Source organism: Cervus elaphus, chromosome 8, assembly GCF_910594005.1.
Source record: "Cervus elaphus chromosome 8, mCerEla1.1, whole genome shotgun sequence".
NCBI lineage: Eukaryota > Metazoa > Chordata > Mammalia > Artiodactyla > Cervidae > Cervus > Cervus elaphus.
Window position 1 is genome coordinate 8,661,215 of NC_057822.1, and position 23,326 is coordinate 8,684,540.

Sequence of the window (23,326 nt, forward strand, 5' to 3'; positions counted from 1 at the left end):
CTCAGTTCTCTCTCCAGGTTAATTCTGTATATGTTGACTCAGGCCCTACTGAGCACACCCGGCATCGAGTGTGTGAGTGTGTGTGTGTTATTCGCTCAATCATGTCTGACTCTTTGCGACCCCATGGGCCATATCCTCTGTCCATGGAATTCTCCAGGCAAGAATACTGGAGTGGGTTGCCATTTCCTTCTCCAGGGGATCTTCCCGACCCAGGGATTGAAACCAGGTCTCCTGCATTGCAGGCAGACGCTTTACCGTCTGAGCCACCAGGGAAGCCATCATAGATGGTCTCAAGATGAATGTGGCAGGATCTCTGACTTCCAGGCTCCTGCTTGTTAGAGAGACAGACCAACAGGGACACTCCTAGAGTTGGCCTGGCCAGGTGATCAGCAGTGGGACCCAGAATGTGCGGGGAGAAAGCGGCACTCCCTCGAGGAGATCTGGGAAGGCTTTGTGGAGGCTCGTCTGAGCATCAAGGCAGGAGTCCTACAGGGAGGTACCAGCTGCTTTCACAAAGGCACTGCTCCCGCCCAAAGGTGGCAGGTGTTGCCAAGCCCTGAGGAGATGGCCTGGGGGTCTAGTGACTGTGGGCACCTCCCTGGGACCCTGTCAGGCCCTCTGAACCTGGCCAAGTTTCCAGAAACTGCACAGAAACAAGATGACCCAGCAATGAAATGTGGCGTCTCTGAGGCAGGCAGACTGAGTTGAATCCTGGCTCCCCATTCATCAACCTTGGGAACCTTCCATGACCTGTCTCAGCCTCAGTTTCCCCACTTGATAAAGGGTGACACAATTGCACCCTCCTCAGAGGGTTGTTGGGAGGCTGTTTAAAGAGAGCCCGCATCTGCCTCCACACAGGTTCAATCGAGGCTGGCCGTGGACCAGAAGTGGTGTGATCTCTGACGCTCAGGGTGATTCTGCGAGGTGGAGGTATGGTTGCTCCATTGTACAGATGAGGAAACTGAGGCAGCTAGTGAGTGGGGCTCCAGGGCTTGGCCCATTCCCTGCAGCTCAGCTATCCCAGCGACTGGAGGGACCTTCGGCTAGGGCACAGCTCTGTACCAGGCTCTCCCGGCACGCCTCTGCCGTCTCTTTATGCTTCTTGGGGTGAATAGGGCCTCTTTGATTTCCTTGCTTTTCCCCTTTCCAGGAGTCATCATTCATCTTGTTATCACAGCCTTGCATCTGTGCCTCTTGGCTCTGGCCCGCAGGCTGTGTTTGCCATGATCAATGCATAGCTCTGTGTGGCCACCATGTATATACAAGATGACATTGTGACCCTGCATCCATGGGCCTGGGAGGCCCTGGCGCTTTCAGAGGGCAGCTGGAGGCTCCCCCCAACGGGGCTGAAGTGAGGTGACTGGCTGATGTTGCCCTGTGCCTGTGGTTGTTCTCCTTACCCTGAGCTGGTAAACAGCCCCCCACCAGCTGGAGGGCGTCTCCAGCTGCCTTCAGGGGATCTCAAAGCACAGGCCCAGGTGCTCCCTGCCTCCTTCCTACTCATCCTAAGTGACTAGGGGGCACTGCCCAGCCACGATGGGCAGTTCCCGGGATTATTCTACCTGGGGTCCCCACTGGGGTCCCCCTCCAGGACACTCTTCACACAACCGCTTGTGTGTCGCTTTAAAACACCAGGCAGCTGGGGTCCCTAAGCCATCCACACGAGCCTTCCTGAGCCCCCAAGGCCCTGTGTGGTCTGGCCCACCACCCCTCACCACCCACTCTGTTCTCTCTTTCTCACCATCCCATGCCTCCTCTCTGCTGCCCACGCAGGCCAAGACTTCCCGGCTCTGTTCTGTTTGCTGAGAGCCTGCCCGGCCTGCCCCGGGCCCCTCTTCCCTCCTTCCTTCAGGCCTCGGCTCAAAGGCTCGGCCGTGCGCCTGCTCTCCTTCCCGCTACCGCACGCGCACCTTTGTGGCTCGGTGCATCGTGTGACACCTGGTTGGTATCTTTCTCCCCACCAGGCCTTCAGCTCCTGGAGGGTGGGGACCGGGACTGTCCGCTCCCCACTGTGCTCAGCACGGGGCACAGCCTGAGCACTCCACAGTGTGTTTTCGGGTAAATGAATAAACCTGGGACAGGTGACTTAATTCTTGAAGTTTCCATCTTTACCTGTGAAAGAGGGACAATGATAGAGTTTTCACAAGGCTTCAAAAAGATGTGTGTAAACATATAAGACTGTGCCTGGCACGGAGTGCTGTCTACAGCTGTTCTTGTTAACCTCTGTGGTTGGCATTTAAGAGAATCCCACATTCCACAAGTGAACTTGGGTTGGGTGTCCGCCCTGGGCCGGGATTTCAGAGATTCATGGACTTGGTCTCTGCCCTCCCCTCCAACCCCCTCCACACCTGCCACCATGTTAGGAACAGCCCCTGTTACGGGCCCTGACTCTCCAGAGTCTTCATCATCCAGGTGGGAGGCAGTGGGTAGAGGGCATCATTCAGTAGATCTCAGTGACACCTTTACTCTCCAGGGCCTGTGCCAGCTTCCGTTAAACAGGCTTAGATTCTGCCCTGAAGACACTCACTGCCTGGGATGGACTTGAGAAAAGGACACAGATTTCTATAATGAAAGTTGAAAAGCAATTCTTTTTTTATGTTGTTGTTGTTTCTTTTTTGAAAAGCAATTCTTTTGTAAGCATTCAGAGGAGGATGACCTCCGGTCCAGGTGCGGCAATCGGGATGTCTTCATGGAGGAAGCAGCATTTTCTCCAGGACTTAAAGTAGATATTGGGTTTGGCCATCTGTGGAGACACTTTGGGTTAGAAGAGGCACTTCCAAGCAGACAGAATAAAGGGCTGGAAGGTGAGAAAAGGTGGACCTCATAGAGTCTGTAGTCTAGCTAGAGTATAGAAAACATGCCAAGACTATTCAGAAACAGGACTGAAAGGGCATTGTATGGTCTCTTCCCTCCCCTCCAACCCCCTTCCAAAATAATGCCATGTAAAAAATTACTCCACAGTGAGTGGCAGACAACAGTGAGCATTTATTTTTTGTCCATGTGGCTGCATATAGGCTGGGGTTTGGTTTATCTAGGCTGTGCTCAGCTGGTTCAGGTCTGCTCCACCCATCTGTCATCCTTCATGGACCAGTGACTGAGACTTGTTCTTCTCCTGGCGAAAGGTGGGCATGCAGGAGGGCAAATCCACCCATGCGAGCTTATTTCAAACCTCTGTTCAAGTCATGTCCACTAATCCCACTGGCAAGTCTCAGGGCCAAGCCTAAAGTCAGAGCCAATTTTAATTCCCTTCCCACCGTGATACCAAAGCAGGTTACATGGATAAGACCAAGGCTGATGGAACAAGGATGTTTACCCTTCCCATGGAGGTGGAGAGACAGTACTGAGCAATCGTCTAATTTGCAGGGGGAAGCCAAACCATGGAAGGACTCTGGGTCTGCCCTCAGGAGCTCCCCAGAGCAGTGGTTGGGTTTAGGGTCTCTTGGGGTGAGCAGCCAGGACTCTGGCTTTTGCTCTTCTTCCTGTTGAGGCAAGAAGTGTCTTAAAAATGCCAGAGTGCCTGCCCAGCTTGGTCCTGCCTTCCTGAGAGCCCGCAGCTCCTGCCTGCTTGGCACTTAGGCCGTGCCATCCTTTCCTGCCGGGCCGAGGGTATGCCTTCCTCTGCCAGAACTGAGCCTGATGATAACGGCCCTGTGCACAGAGCACCTACTGTGTGCTGGGGATGTCAGGTTCTCTGGTACTGAGCATCTGCTGAGTGCTTTGTTATACATCCATCTGAAGTGGCCACTCTGTTCTCAAAAGGAGGCCCCGTTGTCCAATTTTTCTGAGCCCCAGGGAGGTCAAGTCAGTTGTCTATGATCGCACAGCTGGGAAAGGATGAAGCTGGGTTAAAACCAAGTCTGTAAAGTCATGTGGTCTGAAAGGTGGTGTCTGGTTACAACTGTGAGCACCCTGAGTTCCAGTTTCTCCATCTGCCTTTTCTTCTCTCTGAGATGTTCTGAGATGAAAGCAGTTCAGAGCCTGTTACACAGCACTGTTGGAGGGAATTGTCTGAATACCAGTTTCCAGGTCAGCCTGCACCCCCAGCTCTTATTTAAAAACAAACAAAACATTAACATTTTGAAGCACACCCTGTTTTCCAGCGAGGAACCCTGTCCAGCAGGCTGCTTCAATGAACCGTGTCTAGCCATTCGTCGCAGTAAACGTCATCTGGCGGTCGGCCGCAGCAAGCGTTCTCCAGCCGGCTGTGGCCGCAAAGCGTGGCATGTGTTTGGGAAGGATGCAGGAAGCCATTAGTTCCACCAGGGCCCTGATGTCAGCAGCTGCCCATCATGTCCCTCTGACAGTGCTTTCCTTGGATAACTGGCCACTGCTATGAGCACTGTGTTTTCTCCGAGGCCAGAAGGGCTTGTGAAATGTTTGGAAATCCCTAAGAAAGTGCTGTGGGTATTTCCGCCAGCCATTTATTCACGCAGCAGCCATTTGTTCTTGCCTTCTTGGTGCCTGGCCTGAGGATGGATGCTGGGGCTCCTGGGAAGAGTCAGACCCAGCCACTGCCCTCCGGGATTCACAGGCAAAGATGATTCATGGGCAAAGATGTCAGATGCAGGGTGGACCGTGCTGTGACGGAGGCGCCTGCTGCAGAGTGAGTCAGGCTTGCAAAGGAGGGGGCGGTCAGCTCTGCTGTGTCGTTCTGGATCATCCTGAGAAAAGACACAGCGCTTGCATCAGCAGACACTGCAGGGTGTTTGGGGAGCTGCTAGTGGTCTGCTCTGGGCAGAGCATCACATGCAAAGAGAGCAGAAGGGAGGTGAGGCTAGAGAGGGTGCCACGGCCTAGACCACAGGCCCCCGGCACACTGTGCCCAGGACTTTGAACTTGGAGAACAGGAGGCTTTGAGGGCTTTTTTAAAGAGCAGTGACACGGTCAGATCTGATCACCTTTTATTAATCAGCTTCTAGTAAGAACATTTTGTTGGATTCCAAGAATATTTCCTAAAAAATATCTTTAGTCCTTCTGGAGGCACCAAGAAACCTTTTCCTGAAAATACTCAGCCCCTGAACACAACTTTATGTGATCCAGGAACTAATCATTACGGAAAGCTTCAAGGAAAAAATTCCTCCTGGAGGAAAACAAATAACCCAGACCTGATAAAAATGGGGAAGTCCTCATCCTTAAAATATTATGCAGCCAGAAGACGTCAGTTCAGTTCAGTCACTCAGTCGTGTCCAAGTCTTTGTGACCCCACGGACTGCAGCACACCAGGCTTCCCTGTCCACCAGCAGCTCCCGGAGCTTACTCAAACTCATGTCCATCCAACCAGCTCATCTTCTGTCTTCTCCTTCTCCTCCCGCCTTCAATCTTTCCCAGAATCAGGGTCTTGTCTAATGAGTCAGTTCTTCACATCAGGTGGCCAAAGTATTGGAGTTGCAGCTTCAGCATCAGTCCTTCCAATGAATATTCAGGACTGATTTCCTTTAAGGTGGACTGGCTGGATCTCTTTGCAGTCCAAGGAACTCTCAAGAGTCTTCTCCAACACCACAGTTCAAAAGCATCAGTTCTTTGGTGCTCAGCTTTCTTTATGGTCCAACTCTCACATCCATACATGACTACTGGAAAAGCAATAGCTTTGACTAGACAAAGCTTTGTCAGCAAAGTAATATCTCTGCTTTTTAATATGCTGTCCAGGTTGGTCATAGCTTTTCTTCCAAGGAGCAAGCATCTTTTAATTTCATGTCTGAAGTCACCATCTGCAGTGATTTTGGAGCCCAAGAAAATAAAGTCTGTCACTGTTTCCATTGTTTCTCCATCTATTTGCCATGAAGTGATGGGACCAGATACCATGATCTTAGTTTTTTGAATGTTGAGTTTTAAGCCAATTTTTTCACTCTCCTTTTTCACTCTTTCACAGACGACCTCAGGTAGTTTTAAACATTATACTTTGGGGCAGTGGGGATATCCCTTTAATTCATCCTCATAGAAACCCAGAACATTCCACTGCTACTGCTGCATATCAAATTACTCCAAAACTTACTGGCTTAAAACAATGATTTTATTATGCTCACAGATCAAGTGGGCTAAGAATTCAGAAAGGGCACAATGGGGACAGCTTATCTCACTGCCAGGCTATACGGCCCCTAACCTGGAAAGCTTGAAGGCTGAGGGTGACTTGATAGCTGGAACCTTCTGGAAGCTTTTTCATACCCATGTCTGGAATGGATGCAGACTGTTGACTGTAAGCTCAGATGGGCTGTCCGTCAGATAACATACGTATGGCTTCTCCACGTGTTCTCTCCTCATGGGCTCTCTTGGGCTTCCTCTCAATATGGTAGCTGGTCCCAAGAGCCAGCATTCCAAGAGACAGGAAGTAGAAACTGCCTGTTTCTTAAGGTCTGGGCCTGAAAGCTAGCACATCATCCATTTTGCTTTATTCTGTTGTTCCAGGTAGTCACAAAGTTGCACCCAGGTTCATGGAGAGGAGCTGTGGGCAGAGGTTCTCTTGTGGGATGGGACGTCCTGTGGAATCTATCTTTGGGAACTCAACCTGCCCCACAGCCACAGGGGTTTCTTTGGAAGCTGAGAAAGACATTTGTGTTGTTGCTTTACAGATTAAGAAAAGTCTCTGGATTGTATCATCAAATTAAATGCAACCATTAGTAGCTGGCTCTGGGGATATTGTGATAATAGGCTACGCCTTGGGTGATTTTTTTTTTTTCCCCTATCTAAATGTTCTTTCTGGAGCTTATGTTGCCCAGCCTGACCCATTTCTCTTCGCTAATACAATGTCACATAAAAACCTCATCATCATTAATATGGCAGAGTTAGGAGAGACTATACAAACCACAGTCCAGCAGAGCAGGGTGGTTCATGGCCAGGCAGCCCCCAGGGGAGGAGGCCATGGGGTCCCAGGGTCCATTCCCCTGTAGAACCTGACATGTGAGATAGATAGCTCTGTGCAGGGCAGTGGTCTGGACCCACTCAACCACTCTGGCTGATCTGGCCACAGCCTGCTGGGAGGGTGTCCTCTGTCTATTGGCACCAGCTCCTAGAGCACAGAGTTAAGCTGCCCTGAACGTGGTCACTGAAGATGCCCACGTGATAGGTTCAGTCTGTCCAACCCACACATTTACCTTTAATGTCTCTGGGTGCCAGACTGTAGCTGAACATGGAAAGATATGAATGAGCCACAGCCCCTTCGAAGCCTTCCCTGCCCCGGGAAGGGGCCCCATTATTGCAAAATACTCATCAGGCACCTGTGATGGGCAGGAAGTGTTCTAGACAGTGGAGGACCACAGTGCATAGAACAGAGCCTCCCCTCCAGCAGTTTACACTCCGTTGGGGAGACAGTAAACAGGGAAGCAGATCCGTGTGTAACGTTGCCAGGGATAAAGGCGCTGAGGATAAAGGAGAGAGGGAAGAGCTATCACAAGTGCCAAGGCCAAGGCTCTAGGGCTTGGAGGGCTCCGGGAGCAACAAGCAGCTGGTGTGGAGGGAGGGAGGCCAGGCAGAGAGAGGAAGCCAGGGCAGGATCATAGCCCCCCAGGCAGTGGGGGGTGGGGGGCGGCCTGGGAGGGTTTTGAACAGAGGAAAGGCATGACATGACTTGCATTTCTGAAGGTGGAAGGCCAGAGGAGGTGAGGAGTGGGTGGAGGCTGAAGCTCTTATGAAGACAGAGCCACCAAAATTTGCTGCGGGATAAGATGTGGGGGCGAGAGATGAAGAATCCAGGGCTTGGGCCACAGCTCTTGGGAGGAGGGGGTTGGCATTCACCGAGGTGGGAGGACTGTGGGAGGGGCAGGTTGGGAGGGCGGGGCAGGGTTTGCCTTCAGACAAGTTCCAGTCGAGGTGTCTCTAGATCTCCAAGTGGAAGTGTGAGTAAGGCGTGTTGGATAGTGAGTCTGGGCTGGAGGTCAAGGTCCTGGCTGGATATTTCAATCTGGGAGTCATCAGCATGTGGATGGTATTTAAGCCATGAGATCAGATTGAGTCACTAAGAAGAGGAAGGAGAACAGACAAGAGGCCTAAGGACAGAGCCCCAGGCTTTCAAGGCCTGGCAATGAGGAAGAACCGGCAGAGGAGACTGGGAAAAAGCAACTACAAGGTGAGAAGGAGAAGCAAGAGGAAGAGGGGCGTCCTGAAGGCCAAGACCCACCCCAGAGCCAGCGCGAGGCAGGGAGTCCGTGCAGGAGATGGCCAGCCTGGTCTCCTCCCTCCTGTCGGCCCACTCCACTGGCCGCTGTCTCTTGAGCCTGGAGGCGACCCTGCTGCAGACTGAGCCCCTGCTGTTACAGAGGACAGGGCAGTAGATGGACAGCTCCGTTATGGTGATGAGAGTGGAGATGAGCGTGCACGAGCCTAGAGGGTGGGCCCCGAGGGGCTGGTGAGGACGTCTCCCGGAGGGTAAGACTTCATGCAGATTGTGGGGGGAGGATCATGGTGGCTTCCTGGCCGAGGAGGCACTGGGCGGGCTCTAGATCCCCCAGGAGAAGGGGAGATGGGGAAGACGATCCCTAGCAGAGTTTGCAGAAGTGTCACAGAAGTCAGGGCAGGTGCTGAGGCTGCAGGGAATGGTCGGTGGCATTGGGGTTGGGGGCTCTGGTCTTCGGGGCTGCAGGGAAGGGGTGTGAGAGAAGCCTTGGGAGCGTTTGGCCTCAAGGAGTTCTGTCTAGTTAGTGGGAATGTACTGCTCAGCGAAGTACAGTACAGGGCAGGAATGAAGGACACCTGAGTGGGAGGCCTGGGAAAGTCCTATGGGAGCTCTCTGGGCAGGAGGAGGTTGGCTGGGTGCAATCAGAGAAGGCTGCCAGTGGGAGATGACCTTGAAGAAGGTGACAGCTTTGTGTGTGCCCAGATGCACAGAGAAGCTCTCTTGTCAGAGGAGACCACACATGCAAACGTAGGGAGGCCAGAGCATGCAGCCTGTGTCCAGAAGCAGAGCTGGATGGGAGATGATATTAGCCAGATCCACTGGACTCAGACCCAAAAGGCCTCACCCTCTGTCCCCAGTTGTTGCATAGGCACTGCAAAGCCTTTGAAGGCTCCTGAGCTGGGGAGGGGCACAGTGGGTCTGGTTTTAGGAAGACAGGTAAGGTGACAATGTACAGGGTGAATTGGAGAGGCCTGGGAGGCAGGCAGACCTTTTTGGAGGCAGATGCACAGCCAAGTCCGGGGTGGGAAGCAGCAGACATAGGTGGGACCCGTGTGACGCTTTTCCTTTAAGTTGAGGTCAAGACTTTTACAAGCTGCGTCTGGTGCCCACGGGGTGGTGAGAAACCAGTACTGCAGGATCGTCACAAGGCCTCAGTGACCCTAGAAGACTTTGTGTAGGGGTTGCCCAGGGCCAGCTGGGGACAGAGGGCCACACTTCTGCTTGTGGGGGCAAGCACGTGTACCCAACATCGTTCCAGCTCCTTTTCATCTGCCGCCACACTTCACCCTCCCGGCAGCCTTACCAGGCTGGTCCTGCTGTATTCCCCCTCTTGCAGATGAGAAAAACGAGGCTCAGCGAGGTAGTGACTTGCCCTGTCACACAGCTAGTACATAACGGAGCCAGGATGTGAACCCATGCCTCCCTGGGCCAGACCAGCATTTCAAGGTGAGCTAAGGGACCCCAGAAATAAAAGCAGTGAACCGATATGTCAAGCACTTACTCTGTGCCAGACACATACAAGTGTATTTAGGCTGGGCATTATATGATACCCTTGTCCCAGCTCAGGAACCTTCAGTGGCTCCTCAGTACCCCGGCCCAGGGGTCTTTACCTCATTTTACAGATGAGAACTTTGGCACTTAAGAGGAGATGTGTTGCTGACCCAATCTGGGATTTGAACCCAGAGCTGTGGTTTGGTTTTTTTGTTTTTTTAACAGACCCCACTGCCTCGATTCCTGGAGAAGGAAATGGCAACCCACTCCAGTGTTCTTGCCTGGAGAATCCCATGGATAGAGTGAGCCTGGAGGGCTACAGTCCATGAGGTCGCCAGAGTCAGACACGACTTAGCCACTGAACCACCACCACCACTGCCTCCCGCCCTGGCAGAAAGAGGAGCCAGCGGTGTCCTTTGTGAACACTAGTTCAGAGCTAGAGCTGGGAGAGTGGGCTGCCCCAGCCCAGGAAAGCTGCCAAGCCAGCTGCCTGACTCTCTGCACCCCTCTGGCTCTTTCCTGACAAGTTGTGGGCCTGTTGACTGAACGGACGGATCTCCTTTTCCCTGGGGGAGCCACCCCAGACGGGCCGCAGGTGCAGATAGAGTTGACTTCGGGATCATGCCTTCTTTCCTGCCTGGCGGCTGGGCCACCAGGTAACCTCTGGCCTGAAACGAAAAGCTTTCCAATAAGTGACTTGCTGGCCTGCGGCCCAGCAGGGTGGTGGCGGGGGGCGGGGTGAGAGGAAGCTGAGAGCCGGGGCAGAACCCTGCCAACAGATCTCTTAGTGAGCGGCCTCGGGAGCGTTCGGGAGCACAGCTGATCACAAGGCGCCCTGGCTGCCCTCCTGGCCCAGCCGAGGTCCCGGGGCCTCTGGGCTCAGGGTCAACCCAGGAGACGGAGGGCGCACGGGGTGAAAACACCCGCCAGCCCGGAGGCAGGATCCAGGAATCAGATACTCTGGGCCGCCTCGCCCTTGGCCCTGAAGGACACACAGCTTGGGCTTCTCTTCTCACTGGTCAGAGCAGCCTCCGGGCCCCGCCAGGAAGCGGGCTCAGCTAGCAGATCCGAAATTGTTTCCCAGCGAACCGAGACGCCCTCATACGGAAAACATATTACATGTGGCCCAGCCTGGGGCTTCTCTCTTCCCTTGGCCTAAACTTTAAGGGGATCTCTCTGGGGTCCTCATCTATGAAATCTAGGGGTGAGGCAAGGGGGGATCTCAAGAATTCCTCCAGGCCCTGAAGAACTCAGGTTTGAGGCTCTGTGGTGAACGGGAAGGGGGCCCCGGCATCAGAGCCTGGAGCATGGATGCCAGGCCAGCACTCTTGGGTCTGGGCATGTCTCTGTCCACGTGTGGCCCATCCGTGTCCCAAGGCCTGAGTACCTCAGGAGGGTCCAGAGTTCCCACGAACTGTGTTCGGCCTTGGACACCTGCCTAGAAGCAGCTGGGATAAACCAGGAAAAGATCAATTTTGTTTGGCTTTGAGTATGTTTTCCTATTAATGCTTAAGTGTGGGAGGGGTTGATATTCTGGAAATTCAGTTCAACCCAAATGCCAAAGCCCTCCCAGGACACATGCCTCTGGACTGGGAAGCAAGTCGTTTCCCCCGCACCCCCACCACCCACCCCCCGCCAGCCCTCCCTACCCTCTACTCTTCCTTGCAAAACCCTTCCCCCTGGAAATGGCTCTTTAACCTCCAGATTTAACTTTCTGCCAACTTCTCCCGGGTCTACCTCCCATCTTTTTCCAGGGCACGCCTTTTATCTGACCTTGCCCGGCCTAGAGAGGTGGTTAAGTGTTTGAGTTTCATAGGAATTACTCTGCAAAGTCAACACAAGTGAGCGGTTAGGGAAGCATTAATTAAGGAGATCAGACACTAGCTCTGAATGCAGGAGGGCCCGCAGAGCCGTGCTTCAAACTCAAGTGGGGCTCAGCCCCCGTTGGCCAGCTCTGGCGGCCTCTGGGGGAAGGCAGAGCCTGCGCGGCTCAGTGCTTTGAGCCTCTGCAAGGAGTACGCTGAAGGAACAATACTCTTAAGTTACCCCCTAGTCCCTGTAGGAAGTTACTGCTGCCTGTGATGACTGTAGGACAGAGTTGATGGGAGCCTGCCGTCTCTTCCAGGAAGCCCTCCAGGTGGCACCAAACACATCTTTCTCCCCCCTTTCCTCCTTCACCATCCTCTACAAGCCACGCGCTGTTGTCCCACATGGGGAGGTCTTCTCATTGCTTTTCTGTCTGGCTTGTGAGGGGGAAACTGTACAGTTTTCTCTGCCTTTACTCCCAAGACAGGAGTCTGAGGCCCAGGGGTGGCCATGGATGCTTTAGTTTGTGCATGTGTTTGGTTTCTTTGCTCAAACCGTCTTTCCTTTTTCTTTTTTTTTAGGCAGAAATAAATTTCTGGTTATAAAAATAATCCATGAGCTAGAAGCAATCAAAAAGCACCTGTAATCCTCACCCTCAGAGATAACCACTGAATCACTTCCTGCCAGACTTAATTCTGTACCAGCTTGTCCATACTGGCAAACAGTAAAGAAATTATACTCTGCTTTTTTTTTTTGCAATTTAATCTTTTTAGCTTATCAGATCCTGTGAATATCTCCCCAACTAATAGTCTTCCTCACTTGTGTGAATGTATGCATGGTGTCCTAGTTTGTACATAAGCCACAATTTGTGTAACTAATGCCCTATTATTGGACTTGGAGCTTTTTTCCCCCAACATTTACACATTATATTTGGGGCTTTCCTGGTGGCTCAGATGGTTAAGAATCTGCCTTCAAGGTCTGCCTGCAAGACCTGGGTTCTATCCCTGGGTTGGGAAGATCTACTGGAAAAGGGAATGGCTACCCACTGCAGTATTCTTGCCTGGAGAATTCCATGGATAGAGGAGCTTGGTGGGCTATAATGGGGTCACAAGGAGTCAGACACGATTGAGTGACTAACACTTTCACTTTTCACTTTTTCACCCATTATATGTTACTGCAATAAATACCTTCCTGGGTAAATATTTATGAACATCTTTTTTCCTAGCATAAAATAAAGAATGGAATTGAAGAGTCAGAGGACTAGCACATTTTTTAAGATTTTGTAGACTAAATACCAGTTCACCCACCCCTCTGCTCACCCTGCGGCATCACAGAAATGTGGTAGGTGCCCGCCTGGCGCTGATAGTTGACTTACTGCAGATGGAAAAGTGAACCAAGGTCTGGGAAGCTGCTCAATCCTTGAACTTGTCTCCCCGACCCACCACCCCCTCTTTGCTGCCCTGAGGAGGAACCAAAGGGAGGACTCTGGGTCCCAGATGTGCCTTTAAAGGCTGGTGGCCTGGGGTCTCCCCGAGTTGTGCCTGGGAGCCTGCCTGGGTATTTAGAGGAGGCCTGGCAAATGGTGGCTTATGGTTGGGGTGGAAAGGATGAGAATGACCCTGGGTCATACCCTGCATCCTCTGTGCCTGCAGGAGGCCTCAGCGGGGCCACGGTCATCGACTCCCTCGACACTCTCTACCTCATGGAGCTGAAGGAGGAGTTCCAGGAGGCCAAGGCCTGGGTCGAAGAGAGCTTCCACCTGAACGTGGTGAGTCCAAGACCTCCTAGGGTACTAGGACTGGAAGGGGCCTGAGAGGTCAGCCACCAGCTCGCCTCCCATCTCTGAGACCCAGGCTGCCCAGCAGGGCATTCTCAGAGCCAGGACTCCCAACACTCTGTGCCAAGTGCCCTTCCCTGTGACCAGCCTTAAGGTGGGGGATGTCCCGCCAGCCCATGAGTATTTACTAGCCTGAACTCCAGGCACATTGCTCCCACACAGGAAGCTCCTTCTGGGGCTGAATCCATTAGACAGAACAGCAGCAACAGGGGAAGCGACTCTGGGGAGGGAGAGGTGGCTATCTGCTTGGAGCTGCCCTGAGCCGGAGCTCGCACCTACGTGCCCCTGCGCTGCCCTCTTGAGACAGGTGAGGGGGCACGGAGGCCGTCTGGTGTGAGGCCCATGGCCAGGTCTGGGACCCTCTTGGTCTCCAGCCTTTGCAGGCAACCCTGCTCAGGACCTCAAGGACCAGACCTTGGGGAGGGACCGCTCACGTGTATGGATGGTACAAACGCCTTAAATACCAGATGCCTGCCTCTCCCAGTGATCTCCCAGCCTGGACTAAAGTGACAGATCCATCCCGGCAGTCTCAGCTCCCCGCAGGGAGAAGCCGTTTAGGTGGTCTGGGGGAGCAGGACGTGGAGACAGGTGGTGGAGCCACGTCAAAGTCCACCATCAGGCTCCAGCTGGGGCTCCACGAATGACAGGTCCTGCTGTGAACTGGGACGGCTCCTGTAACTCCTGGCAGAGTGGACGCCTCTGCTCCTAGAGGGGACCGTGTCACAGTGGAGCAGGGCAGAGAGACAAAGTGGAAAAGGTCTGGGAGAGCGACGCTACAGGGGAGCCTCCGGCTCGGCCCGCAGGCTGGGAAAAAGTCATGTGACCTTCCTGGGCCTGAGTTTCCCACCCGAAAGACGGGGCGATGCTGGTGCCTAATTCACAGGCTTGTAAGGATGGACGACCATGGAGGGTTGTAAAAAGCATTTTATAACACACTGTGAAGTCCAGTGTGGATAAAGTGATGCCATCCTCCCTGCGATGATTTCAAAGCTTGTTATGACTTCTGCCAGTCTGGATGAGGGGAAGAAGTTCAGAATCCTCCCATTTCCTATGGGAGCAGAGGCGGGAGAAGGAAGGAGTGGCTCCATAGCCCATCTGGACCCCTAAGCAGATGGTGGGAATAGAGTGGGCTGCAGGCCCAAGGGGCCGGGTGGTGGCAGGGCTGGGGAGCCTAGGGACATTCAGGCAGCCTGGGGACAGTTAGGGAGTGTCCCTGGAAGAAAGCCAGGTGGGGGCTCTTCACCTCTCTGAGACTGGGCTTTCTCATCTGAAAGGTGGGAGTGATGACTTCACCAAGGACTGGAAGGCAAAAGAGAGGAGTAGCTTTGCAAGTGCTCTGTTAATGGAAAAGCTCTCCCAGATAAAAGGATGGCCATCATTGCCGTCAATAACAAAAGACTGCAATGTGGGAAGCGTGCAAAGGGAGCCCTCGGAAGAAAGGGGGGGATAATAGCAGGTACCTTTATGGAGCCACACCCAGCCCTGGACAGGCACTGTGCAGGCCTCTCCCCTGCCCAGTCAGCATCTCCTATCCACCTGCTCAGGAAGAGGAAACTCGGAGCGGGAAAGGCTGAATATCTTGCCCAAAGTCCAGAAGCCAAAAGTGGCTCAGGTGGGATATTAAGCCAGATCTGGGCCTTGGCACGATGCTCTGACACCCCTGCTTTGCCGTCCAGGCTTCAGAAAGAAAACAACAGTGTTGAAGGCGAGTGTGGGTGTAGCCTGAGGGCTACAGAGCAGAGGCTGAGGAAGTGCTCATTGCCTGTCAAGATCTGCCTGGCAGCCCTCCTTTTGCCCCAGAACCTCCTCTGAGAACCTTCTGCTTGCCCTGTTACCCCGAAGAAGGACCACACCAGCCTCCTGCGAAGTCAAGGGGGGCGTCCCTCGGGGAGGGGAGGGGGCCAGACTGGGAGAGGATTGGTCAGTCCTCGGGCTAAGCTTCAGCCGGCAGCTCCCCTGGCGTGTTCTCGAGCTCCTTGGAGAGCAGCCAGGCATAACTTTGCTCCGATGGCCTCTGGCAAGGGCCGGGGAAGGAAGCCAAGCCCAGTGTTTATTTGGAACTCTGTAAATGTGCGGTAGCTGCCGCCAGGCAGGTGCTGATCCCTCTCGCCTTTTGCTCTGAAAACCCCCACCGCAGGGAGCCTGGCCTGCTGGGCGAGGGCTTGGAGCCTGGCCCAAGTGTGGCCAGGCCAGTGGGGCAGAGGCGGTGGGTAGCAGGTGTGACCTGTCTCAAGGGCCCAGTGGGCCCCAGGAACCCCTGAGGAGATCTCATGTATGTCCCCTCTGCCCTCCCCATATTTCTGCCCTGCAGAGTGGAGAAGCGTCTTTGTTCGAAGTGAACATCCGGTACATTGGAGGACTCCTCTCAGCCTTCTACCTGACGGGAGAGGAGGTGAGTTGGCCTCTTGAGGCCCCTGGGTCATCCTGGCTGAAGAGGGCTTGGGAGAACAGCAACCCCACCCCCCTTGTTTTACCAACAAGGAAACAGGGGTTCCAGGGGACCCACATCCCGTCTTCATAGGGCCACCTGCAGATTCTGCCTCCTCTTCTGTCCAGCGTGTCCACTCTGCTGCTCAGAACTGGCTCCCAGAGTCAGTGGTAAATCTTTAAGGGCAGCGCTGAGTCTGCTCACCATCTGCACAGCTCCCCTCGTGGAACCCTCAACATCCGGGCTTGCTCTGGGCTTGGATTGCTGCTGGGCTGGTTTTCACACATGTTGGTTCTCAGGACTGACAAAGCCAAGACCATTGTTTCCCCACTTCCGCCTCGGGCCCCTGGGCCTCGGCCTGCTCTACAGCCATCCCTTGTCCTCTGCTCCAGGGCCAGACACCAGCTCCAGGTCTCAAGGGGCTGACCAGGGAGGTGGGCAGCCACTGCTGGCCACTCAGCCCAGGCGAGCTGCGTTGGCTTCCAGAAGGAGAGCCTTGAAGTGAGGCGAGAAGGTGGAGCCCTGGTCACGGAGTAGGAAAACCTTCCTCTCACCCGCATGCAGCACCTGCCTGTGGCTTTGAGCAAGTTCCTTCTCCCGCTCCTGGGCCTCCTGCCTTCCCCTCCGTGGGGTGATCCTAAGCCCATGGAGTCAGAGAGCGCTTATGAAATGGGATGAAACGGAAAGAGTTCGGGCCCAGGGCTGAAAGGCTCCAGAGCCCATGTTCTCTGCACTGTAAGGAACCCTGAGATCACAGAGCTGGGGGGACTTCATCCCTTGGGAGTGTCTGAGGATTGAGGGGCAAGCTGGCTGAGTCCCCAGCACATGGGTCAGCCGTCAGTCATGTGTCCATTACCCAGAGGGCTGCAGTGCTCTGCGCATCACCGCTGTGTCCACTTAGAGACCAACAATGGTCCTGCTCCCTGCCGGCGGGGAGCCTCTGCCGCCGCTGCCGGAGGAAGTCACTGGGCTTCCCCGGACGCCAGGGGTGTGGAGGCAGCAGTGAGCCCTCGATCTCTGCAGTCACTCAGGGCCCCTCTCCCTCAAGCCTGATCTCCTAAGCAGAGATTCCTGCTTGTACCAATTTGTCCTCAAATGATGGATGTGAGAGTTGGACTATAAAGAAAGCTGAGCGCCGAAGAATTGATGCTTTTGAACCGTGGTGTTGGAGAAGACTCTTGAGGGTCCCTTGGACAGCAAGGAGATCCAACCTGTCCATCCTAAAGAAAATCAGTCCTGAATATTCTTTGGAAGGACTGATGCTGAAGCTGAAACTCCATTACTTTGGCCACCTAATGCGAAGAACTGACTCATTGGAAAAGACCCTGATGCTGGGAAAGATTGAAGGCAGGAGGAGAAGGGGACAACAGAGAAAGATGGTTGGATGACATCACCAACTCAAGGGACATGAGTTTGAGTAAACTCTGGGAGTTGGTAATGGACAGGGAGGCCTGTCATGCTGCAGTCCATGGGGTCACAAAGAGTCAGACTCAACTGAGCGAGTGAACTGAACTGATGGTCCAGGGGAACCCTGCAAGCCACCCAATGCCTGAATGTCATTTGAAAAACCCCAGGACAGGAAAATGACGTGGAGTTGAGAAAGGCACCAGGCTCTGCCTAGGCACTCCCCAGCCTCCTGTCCACGATGGGGGAGGAGTGATACAGCTCAGGGCCCACCGGGGTAGGTGTGGGACCAATGATTTCTGGGGGGCAGAGCAGGCAGTGGGATGTGGTGTGAGCACCGTGGTCCAGGAGGCCCCAAGAGAGCCTGATCTGATCGGTGCAGAGCCCCTGAGCAGGCAGGCTCCTGGGTGATTGGCGCTGCCTCAACCCCCCAGACACGCCTCCCGGACCCCTCCCTCCATGTGGCAGAGACCAGGTTGCCCTGGCAGGCGTGCAGACCGAGACCTAGAGCGCCATCTGGTGCAGGTCACACAGGCTCCTGTGGCCTTCCTGCCGCGGCCTGGGTCCTAGCCTCTGCTCAGCCTGGCCCGGCATCACTGCTTGTCACCGGGACTTGGCCACACCAGGGTGAGGACGACCTCCCCTCTCCTCCTCCGTCTCGCCCATCTGTGGGGTGGGCTGTTCCCACGAGTGTTTGTGGAATGAACGATGAAGGAGCCCCCACATCCCTTCCGGTGCTGAGGCCTTTCTTGCTACAGAGGGAACCTGCAGGAGGTGGAGTCCCTGAGACTCCGCTCCCAGGAGAATGACAAGTACAGCTACGGCCGCATCGAGTGAAATTCTCAGAGCACTTTACAGCTTATGTAGCACATTCACTTATGTACATCCTCTCTTCTGATTTCTAGAAGACTCTCTGAAGCAGCCAGGGCACACATCACTGTTCCTTTGTGCAGAGGAGGCTCAGAGACAGCACATGCCTCACCCAAGGTCACGCAGCTGCCCAGCTGGGAGATCAAACCTGGGCTCTGACTCCCAGTCCAGAGCGCTTTCCACTCTGTGGCACATAATTCCTGCCGGTCTCTCTCACCTCTGTTCTGGAGCTAGGAGGCCACTGCCCGTTGATTATCATGACTGTCTGAGACTGAATCTCTCTGTGTTGGTGAGGCAGCGTGGTGGCCTGGAAAAGAGCCACGTAACAGAGCTCCACAACCTTGGGCAAATTGCTTCTCTGAGACTCGGTTTTGTCTTCCCCAAGGCTGTGGCAAGGATTGAAGGCCACGTAGATAAGACACATCATTTCCAAACAATAAGGCGGACCGGCTTTCTATTCCCCATGGTACTACTCCTATCTACACAGTCCCCCAGCGTCCTCCCTGGGATGCTTGAGACCCTGCTGTAGCAGTCAGCAGGAGGGCCTTCCAAAGGAGATGCGGTTTGCTGGCAGAGAGGAGCATTTCAGAGGAGTTAGCGTGGAGTCCTCGAGCAGAGGGCAGCCTGGAGCCCCAGCCTTCTCTCAGGTCCCTGTGGGTTCCTTTGTGCCTCTGTGCTCAGCCCCCCTGGGGGTCAAATGAAGATATTAGGACCTTCAAACAAGAGCCCCTTGTTACTGAACCAGTGGCTTCTGGGGTGACTCAAGGCTTTGGAATCTGGTGTCTAGACAAACTCCCTCGGGATTCTGCCGAGCTGCCCCTGTACCCACTTCTCGGACCCACTGTCTGGCACTGGACATTATCATCTCTCTCACCCATCACAGCCAGTCCCCAGGTGCAATTATTGTGTCTCCCTCCGTCCCGCCCACCCTCCTTCCTAAACAAGAACCACCCACACCTCTCCACAGAGCCCTCTAATCCACATCCCAGGTGGTGGTCACAAACTCCTTCTCCACTGTGGTCCCCAGACAGCTGCCTGAGCAGCTATAAATTGCATGTGTTAGAAGGAGAGACCTCAGGAACACTTCGTCTTGCAACGACACACAGAGGCGTCAGTGCACTGAGACCCCCTTGGAGCCCCGAAGTGAAAGGAAATGCTTGTTGTCTCACCAGGAGTGGTTGCTTGGGGACTTGCATCTCATTTTTTAAAAAAATAAATAATGTTTTTGTGGGTTTGCTTTTATTGTAAAAATAGCACAGAAAATAGAGATAAACCAAAAGAAGAAAATAAAAATCCTCCATGAGCCTAGTCCTTTGGGAAGACCATTGTTAATATTTCAGCGTTTTCCCAACCTTTCCTCATGTGAAAGTTGAATTACACCATTGTGAAATATTTTCTCTTAATAGATCATAAACCCCTTTCTTTTGCTATAAAATAACCGTCTCCAACATCACTTCAGTGGTTGCACTTAAAAGCCATAATTTCACTATTTGCCTGTTACTTGATATTTAGTGTATTTCCACTTTTTCTACTATTGTAAACAACACTGGAATAAATAGCCATGAAGTTAAGTTGTTGCAACTTCCTTGATGATTTATTTCCTCAGAGGGTCACAGGTGATTTTGAATTAATCAGAACAGTTTGAGGGGCCCAGAGCCTTGGGCAGGGCCCCCCAGCCATCATATCCCTGGGTTAGCCATTCACCTTTCCTGCTGTAAAACGGGACCAGTGGGCAGAACGTCAGCGGGGAAAGGCCCTTCCCCTGGCTTTACGGCGTGGGGGAAGGCAGAGGTTTGCTGAGAAGCGCACGGAAGCCAAGTTGGGGAGCAAGGCCTGGAGCTCCCAGTCCAGTGCCCCTTATATCCTGTCCGAAGGTGCTTCCCGTGTGCTCAGCCCGGGCTGCTCGGGTGCCGCAGTGCAGGCTGGCGCTGACACTGGTGACGGCTGCCCTGATTGCTCCGTCTTCCCGACGGTCACCCTGATCACAGCATCATCACTGAGCCTTTTCATCCTGGTCCTGACACCACAGTAGGTGCTTTACAACCGTTATCTGATGTTCCTGCCACCAGCAACCCTCTGAGGAAGGTAGTATGGTCCTCGATTATTTACAAACGAGGAGGGGAGTCGAGCCAGAAAATCATGGAGTCAGGTTCACGTCCAGGCCTATTTGACCCCGGAGCCTAATAACCCTCCCACTCTGGGTCCAGCAGCCTTGGCGGGCTCATCTGCCAGGATTGACAGTGCCCTTTGACCCTTCCTTTCCAGGTGTTCCGGATAAAGGCCATCAAGCTGGGAGAGAAACTCCTGCCGGCCTTCGACACCCCCACGGGAATCCCAAAAGGCGTGGTGAACTTCAAAAGGTAGGTTGCCTTCTGGTTTCCCCATTGTGGCTTTGGCCGCATCTGCATGGAAACTGAGGCACAGGGTGGCGGGGAGGGGGGGGTGGAGGGCAGTGATTCTGGTGTGGGAATCACAGGGAGTGGGTGGCATAGTGAAAGCCAGCCTTAGCCAAGGGCTCCCCTGATCTTCCTGGTGTGGAGAGGGGGTCGCCGTGCCTCTGGGATCCGCGTGTAATGCTGCCATGACTCAGAGCCCCACAGCTGTGCCCCAACCACCCCCCTCCCCCGCTGGGATCCCTGGCCAGGAGGGACATCACACCTCCCACCACGGGCAGGAACCCGCAGCCGCTGGGGAGTCAGGACCATGGACAGAGGGACCTTGGTTTGCTGACCCTCACCCTCAGCCCCTTTCAGAGCTAAGTCTCAGGAGCCTCGAGGGGCTTCTTGAAACATCGACCCCATGGAGGCTCAGACTCCAAGGAGGAAAGACCCTGGCTGAGGTCATATAAGCCAGTAAAGGGCCACCTAGGGCATGAGCCCACTCTATTTTCAATAATATTTATTGTGAGTCCCCCCTATAAAAGCAAATTCTCCTCGCAAAAAAAATGTGGATTATACCAGAAGTGTTGGATAAGACCCAAAATATCGCATGTGACTCCACCAAACAAGAAACCACAGGTATGCTTCTTTCTACTGGCCATTGATTTTCACTGGCCGCTTCCATCATTTTCCCTCCCGATGGGTTGCTTAATTCAGTGTGGGAGCTACTGTCTTTCTGGACGTTCACCAAGTCCCAGAGCCAGAGTGGACAGGACCTTGGGGGACATGGCTGGAGCAGGTGGAGCCAGGCTGTAGCTCCAGCCCGCTCCAAAGCCTTCGGGGACTTACCTGCGTCCCACTGCTTCCCAGAGGGGAAGAGGGGGGTGAAAGTCAAGGGAACAGTGGCCAGCAGGCCCTAAGACCACTGAGGAGCATGCAGCTTGCTCCTGGAGACCACTGTGCACCCCACTGCCTTGCCTGCCCTCCATCTTTTTGTCCCCTGGGCTTCTCACCGCTTCTCTGGCCACCAGCTCAGATGCCACCTTCTCCAGAAGCCAAAAGCATCCTCACCTCCTCGCCTGGCCACCTGGCACCCTCTCTGCTTCGTGTGGCCCTCATTTCCCCTATCCTCCACGTTCCCCCACCAGCCCTGGGGCTTCTTGAGGGCAGGACACCTGTCCCCTTGCTTTTTCACTCCTTCCGCACATGTTCACTTGAGGCACCATGTGTGGGACGAGAGGCCGACTCTGATGATTGCTGATTCCGACGTTTATTGAGCAGTCACTCTGTGCCTGGCATCATGCCGAGAGTTTCGCTCATCACCTCACCTATCACACTCCGCACAGCAGTCCTTTAGGGTCGGTATTTATGTTATGGCCGCTGCCCAAGGTCTTCTAGCTCACAGGTAATGGGGCCAACTTTTAAGTCATTTCATTACGATCAACAGCTGTGCTCCTGATGCCCACCTGGCCCTCCCTCAGGCAGGAACCCTGCTGCCCATCGCTGCGTGGAACAGAGCCAGGAGTCTCAGTAGAAGGCACGAGCCCGTCCCCAGGCACCCAGGGAGCCCTCTGGGGCTGTCCTTTAGGCCCTGCTACAGCCCGACCCTGGGGGAAGGGCTGTAATATTTCCATCACACTGAACTTCCTGTCCCATCTCCTGAAGCAGTTTCTTATCTCACGAATCTCAGCCCCACAGGAGAGGGTAGGCAGAATCTCTGGGCTCCAGTAGAGTCCCCACCGCCCCTGTCTGTCCGGAGGAGGTCCCACCCTCTAGGACCTTGCAAAGAAGAGGGGACTCAGCCTGCTGGGCATCTTGACTTACCATCTCTGGTCTGAAAGGATTCCTGGGGAGTGATGTCACTTCAGCCTCTGTAACAGGCCAGCGAGGAACCCTAGGGACCCATCGAAGCACCATCTCGGTGCCAGGCTTGACTTCTCAGAGGTGGACAGTTGGATCTCTTTTCAGGTTCCTTTCCCACAAACACTGATTCTGGAGAAACATGGCCAGATGTCTCGGAGCCAAGACATAAGCACCCTGTGATTCTTACTCTGTCCTGGGTCTAGCTTCTCGGGCCTTCCTGCTCGGGGTCGGGATAAGACCTTAGCTCAGGCACCCCTCCCTCCTCATGTGTGGCACCCACCTCCCCTGACCCCCAGCAAGCCCCACACACCACGGCCCTGGCCGCCTGCCTTTCCCGGGTCCCTCAGAGCCCAGACCTGATCTCACACAGATCCTGACATTTCTGATTAAGAAAGCGCATTTATTTTTAGGCTGTTTGCATGCTGCCAGTGCTGTATACATATGTATGTAAATGCATATTTCCTGGCAACACCTCCCTCTCATTTTCTGGGTAAGAGAGTCTGTTGCTAAAAATGCATCCTGGTTCCACCAGGGAAAGCGTCAGGGATGTATACAGCCCTGGGGGCGTGGTGCTGAGTGTTGCCTTTGGACAGGGCCTGCTGGCCGAGCGGGGTCCACGCTGCTGCCCCTGCCCAGCATGGGGCTGGCCTTGGGCAGCTCTGCCTGGGGCCCCAGGAGGAGGGGCAGTAACTAGGAGGAGGACCCTGAGGGCTGGTGGTCCCTGAGTAAGCGTGACCACTCCTCCTCCCTGGCGTCAGGCCTGGGAGGCAGAGGCAGGGGGCAGCCGTGACCTCTGACCTGCAGGACCACTGGACTCTGGGAGAGGGGAGGTGTCCAGTCCCAGGGCCTCTGCAGCTGAGTCAGCCTCTCCAGGTAGCTTTCACACACTCAGGCTCACACACACGCGTGCACCCCACTGCCACTCACCCTAATCATGAAGTCTCAGATCCAGCCTCACCTTTGTCACACACTCTCTCCCATCCCTGTGTGCACAGATTCACACCCAAATATGTGTTTACAAGTGCACACTCTGCCACACACGTGCATCCATGTGGTAATAATTATGCAGGTTTGTCTAATGGTCACTGTGTCCCAGGCACGACCTTACAGATTCTCTCTCTTCATCACACAGCAACCACATG

General features: G+C 54.2%; 1 protein-coding gene across 3 annotated transcripts in view; it reads left to right on the top strand.

The window, feature by feature from the left end:
• MAN1C1 (mannosidase alpha class 1C member 1) overlaps positions 1–23,326 on the top strand; it is a 148,372-nt gene that overhangs the window by 100,087 nt on the left and 24,959 nt on the right. The window contains exons 1-4 of one of the 3 annotated variants that reach the window (XM_043909289.1): positions 7,867–8,059; positions 13,057–13,172; positions 15,553–15,633; positions 20,209–20,303. In XM_043909289.1, the coding sequence (XP_043765224.1) occupies positions 13,107–13,172; positions 15,553–15,633; positions 20,209–20,303 (242 nt within the window). In that variant the 5' untranslated portion in view covers positions 7,867–8,059; positions 13,057–13,106. Of the gene's footprint in view, positions 1–7,866; positions 8,060–8,091; positions 8,359–13,056; positions 13,173–15,552; positions 15,634–20,208; positions 20,304–23,326 lie in introns of those variants that run through there. The other 2 variants (XM_043909288.1, XM_043909287.1) reach the window with 2 other exon arrangements.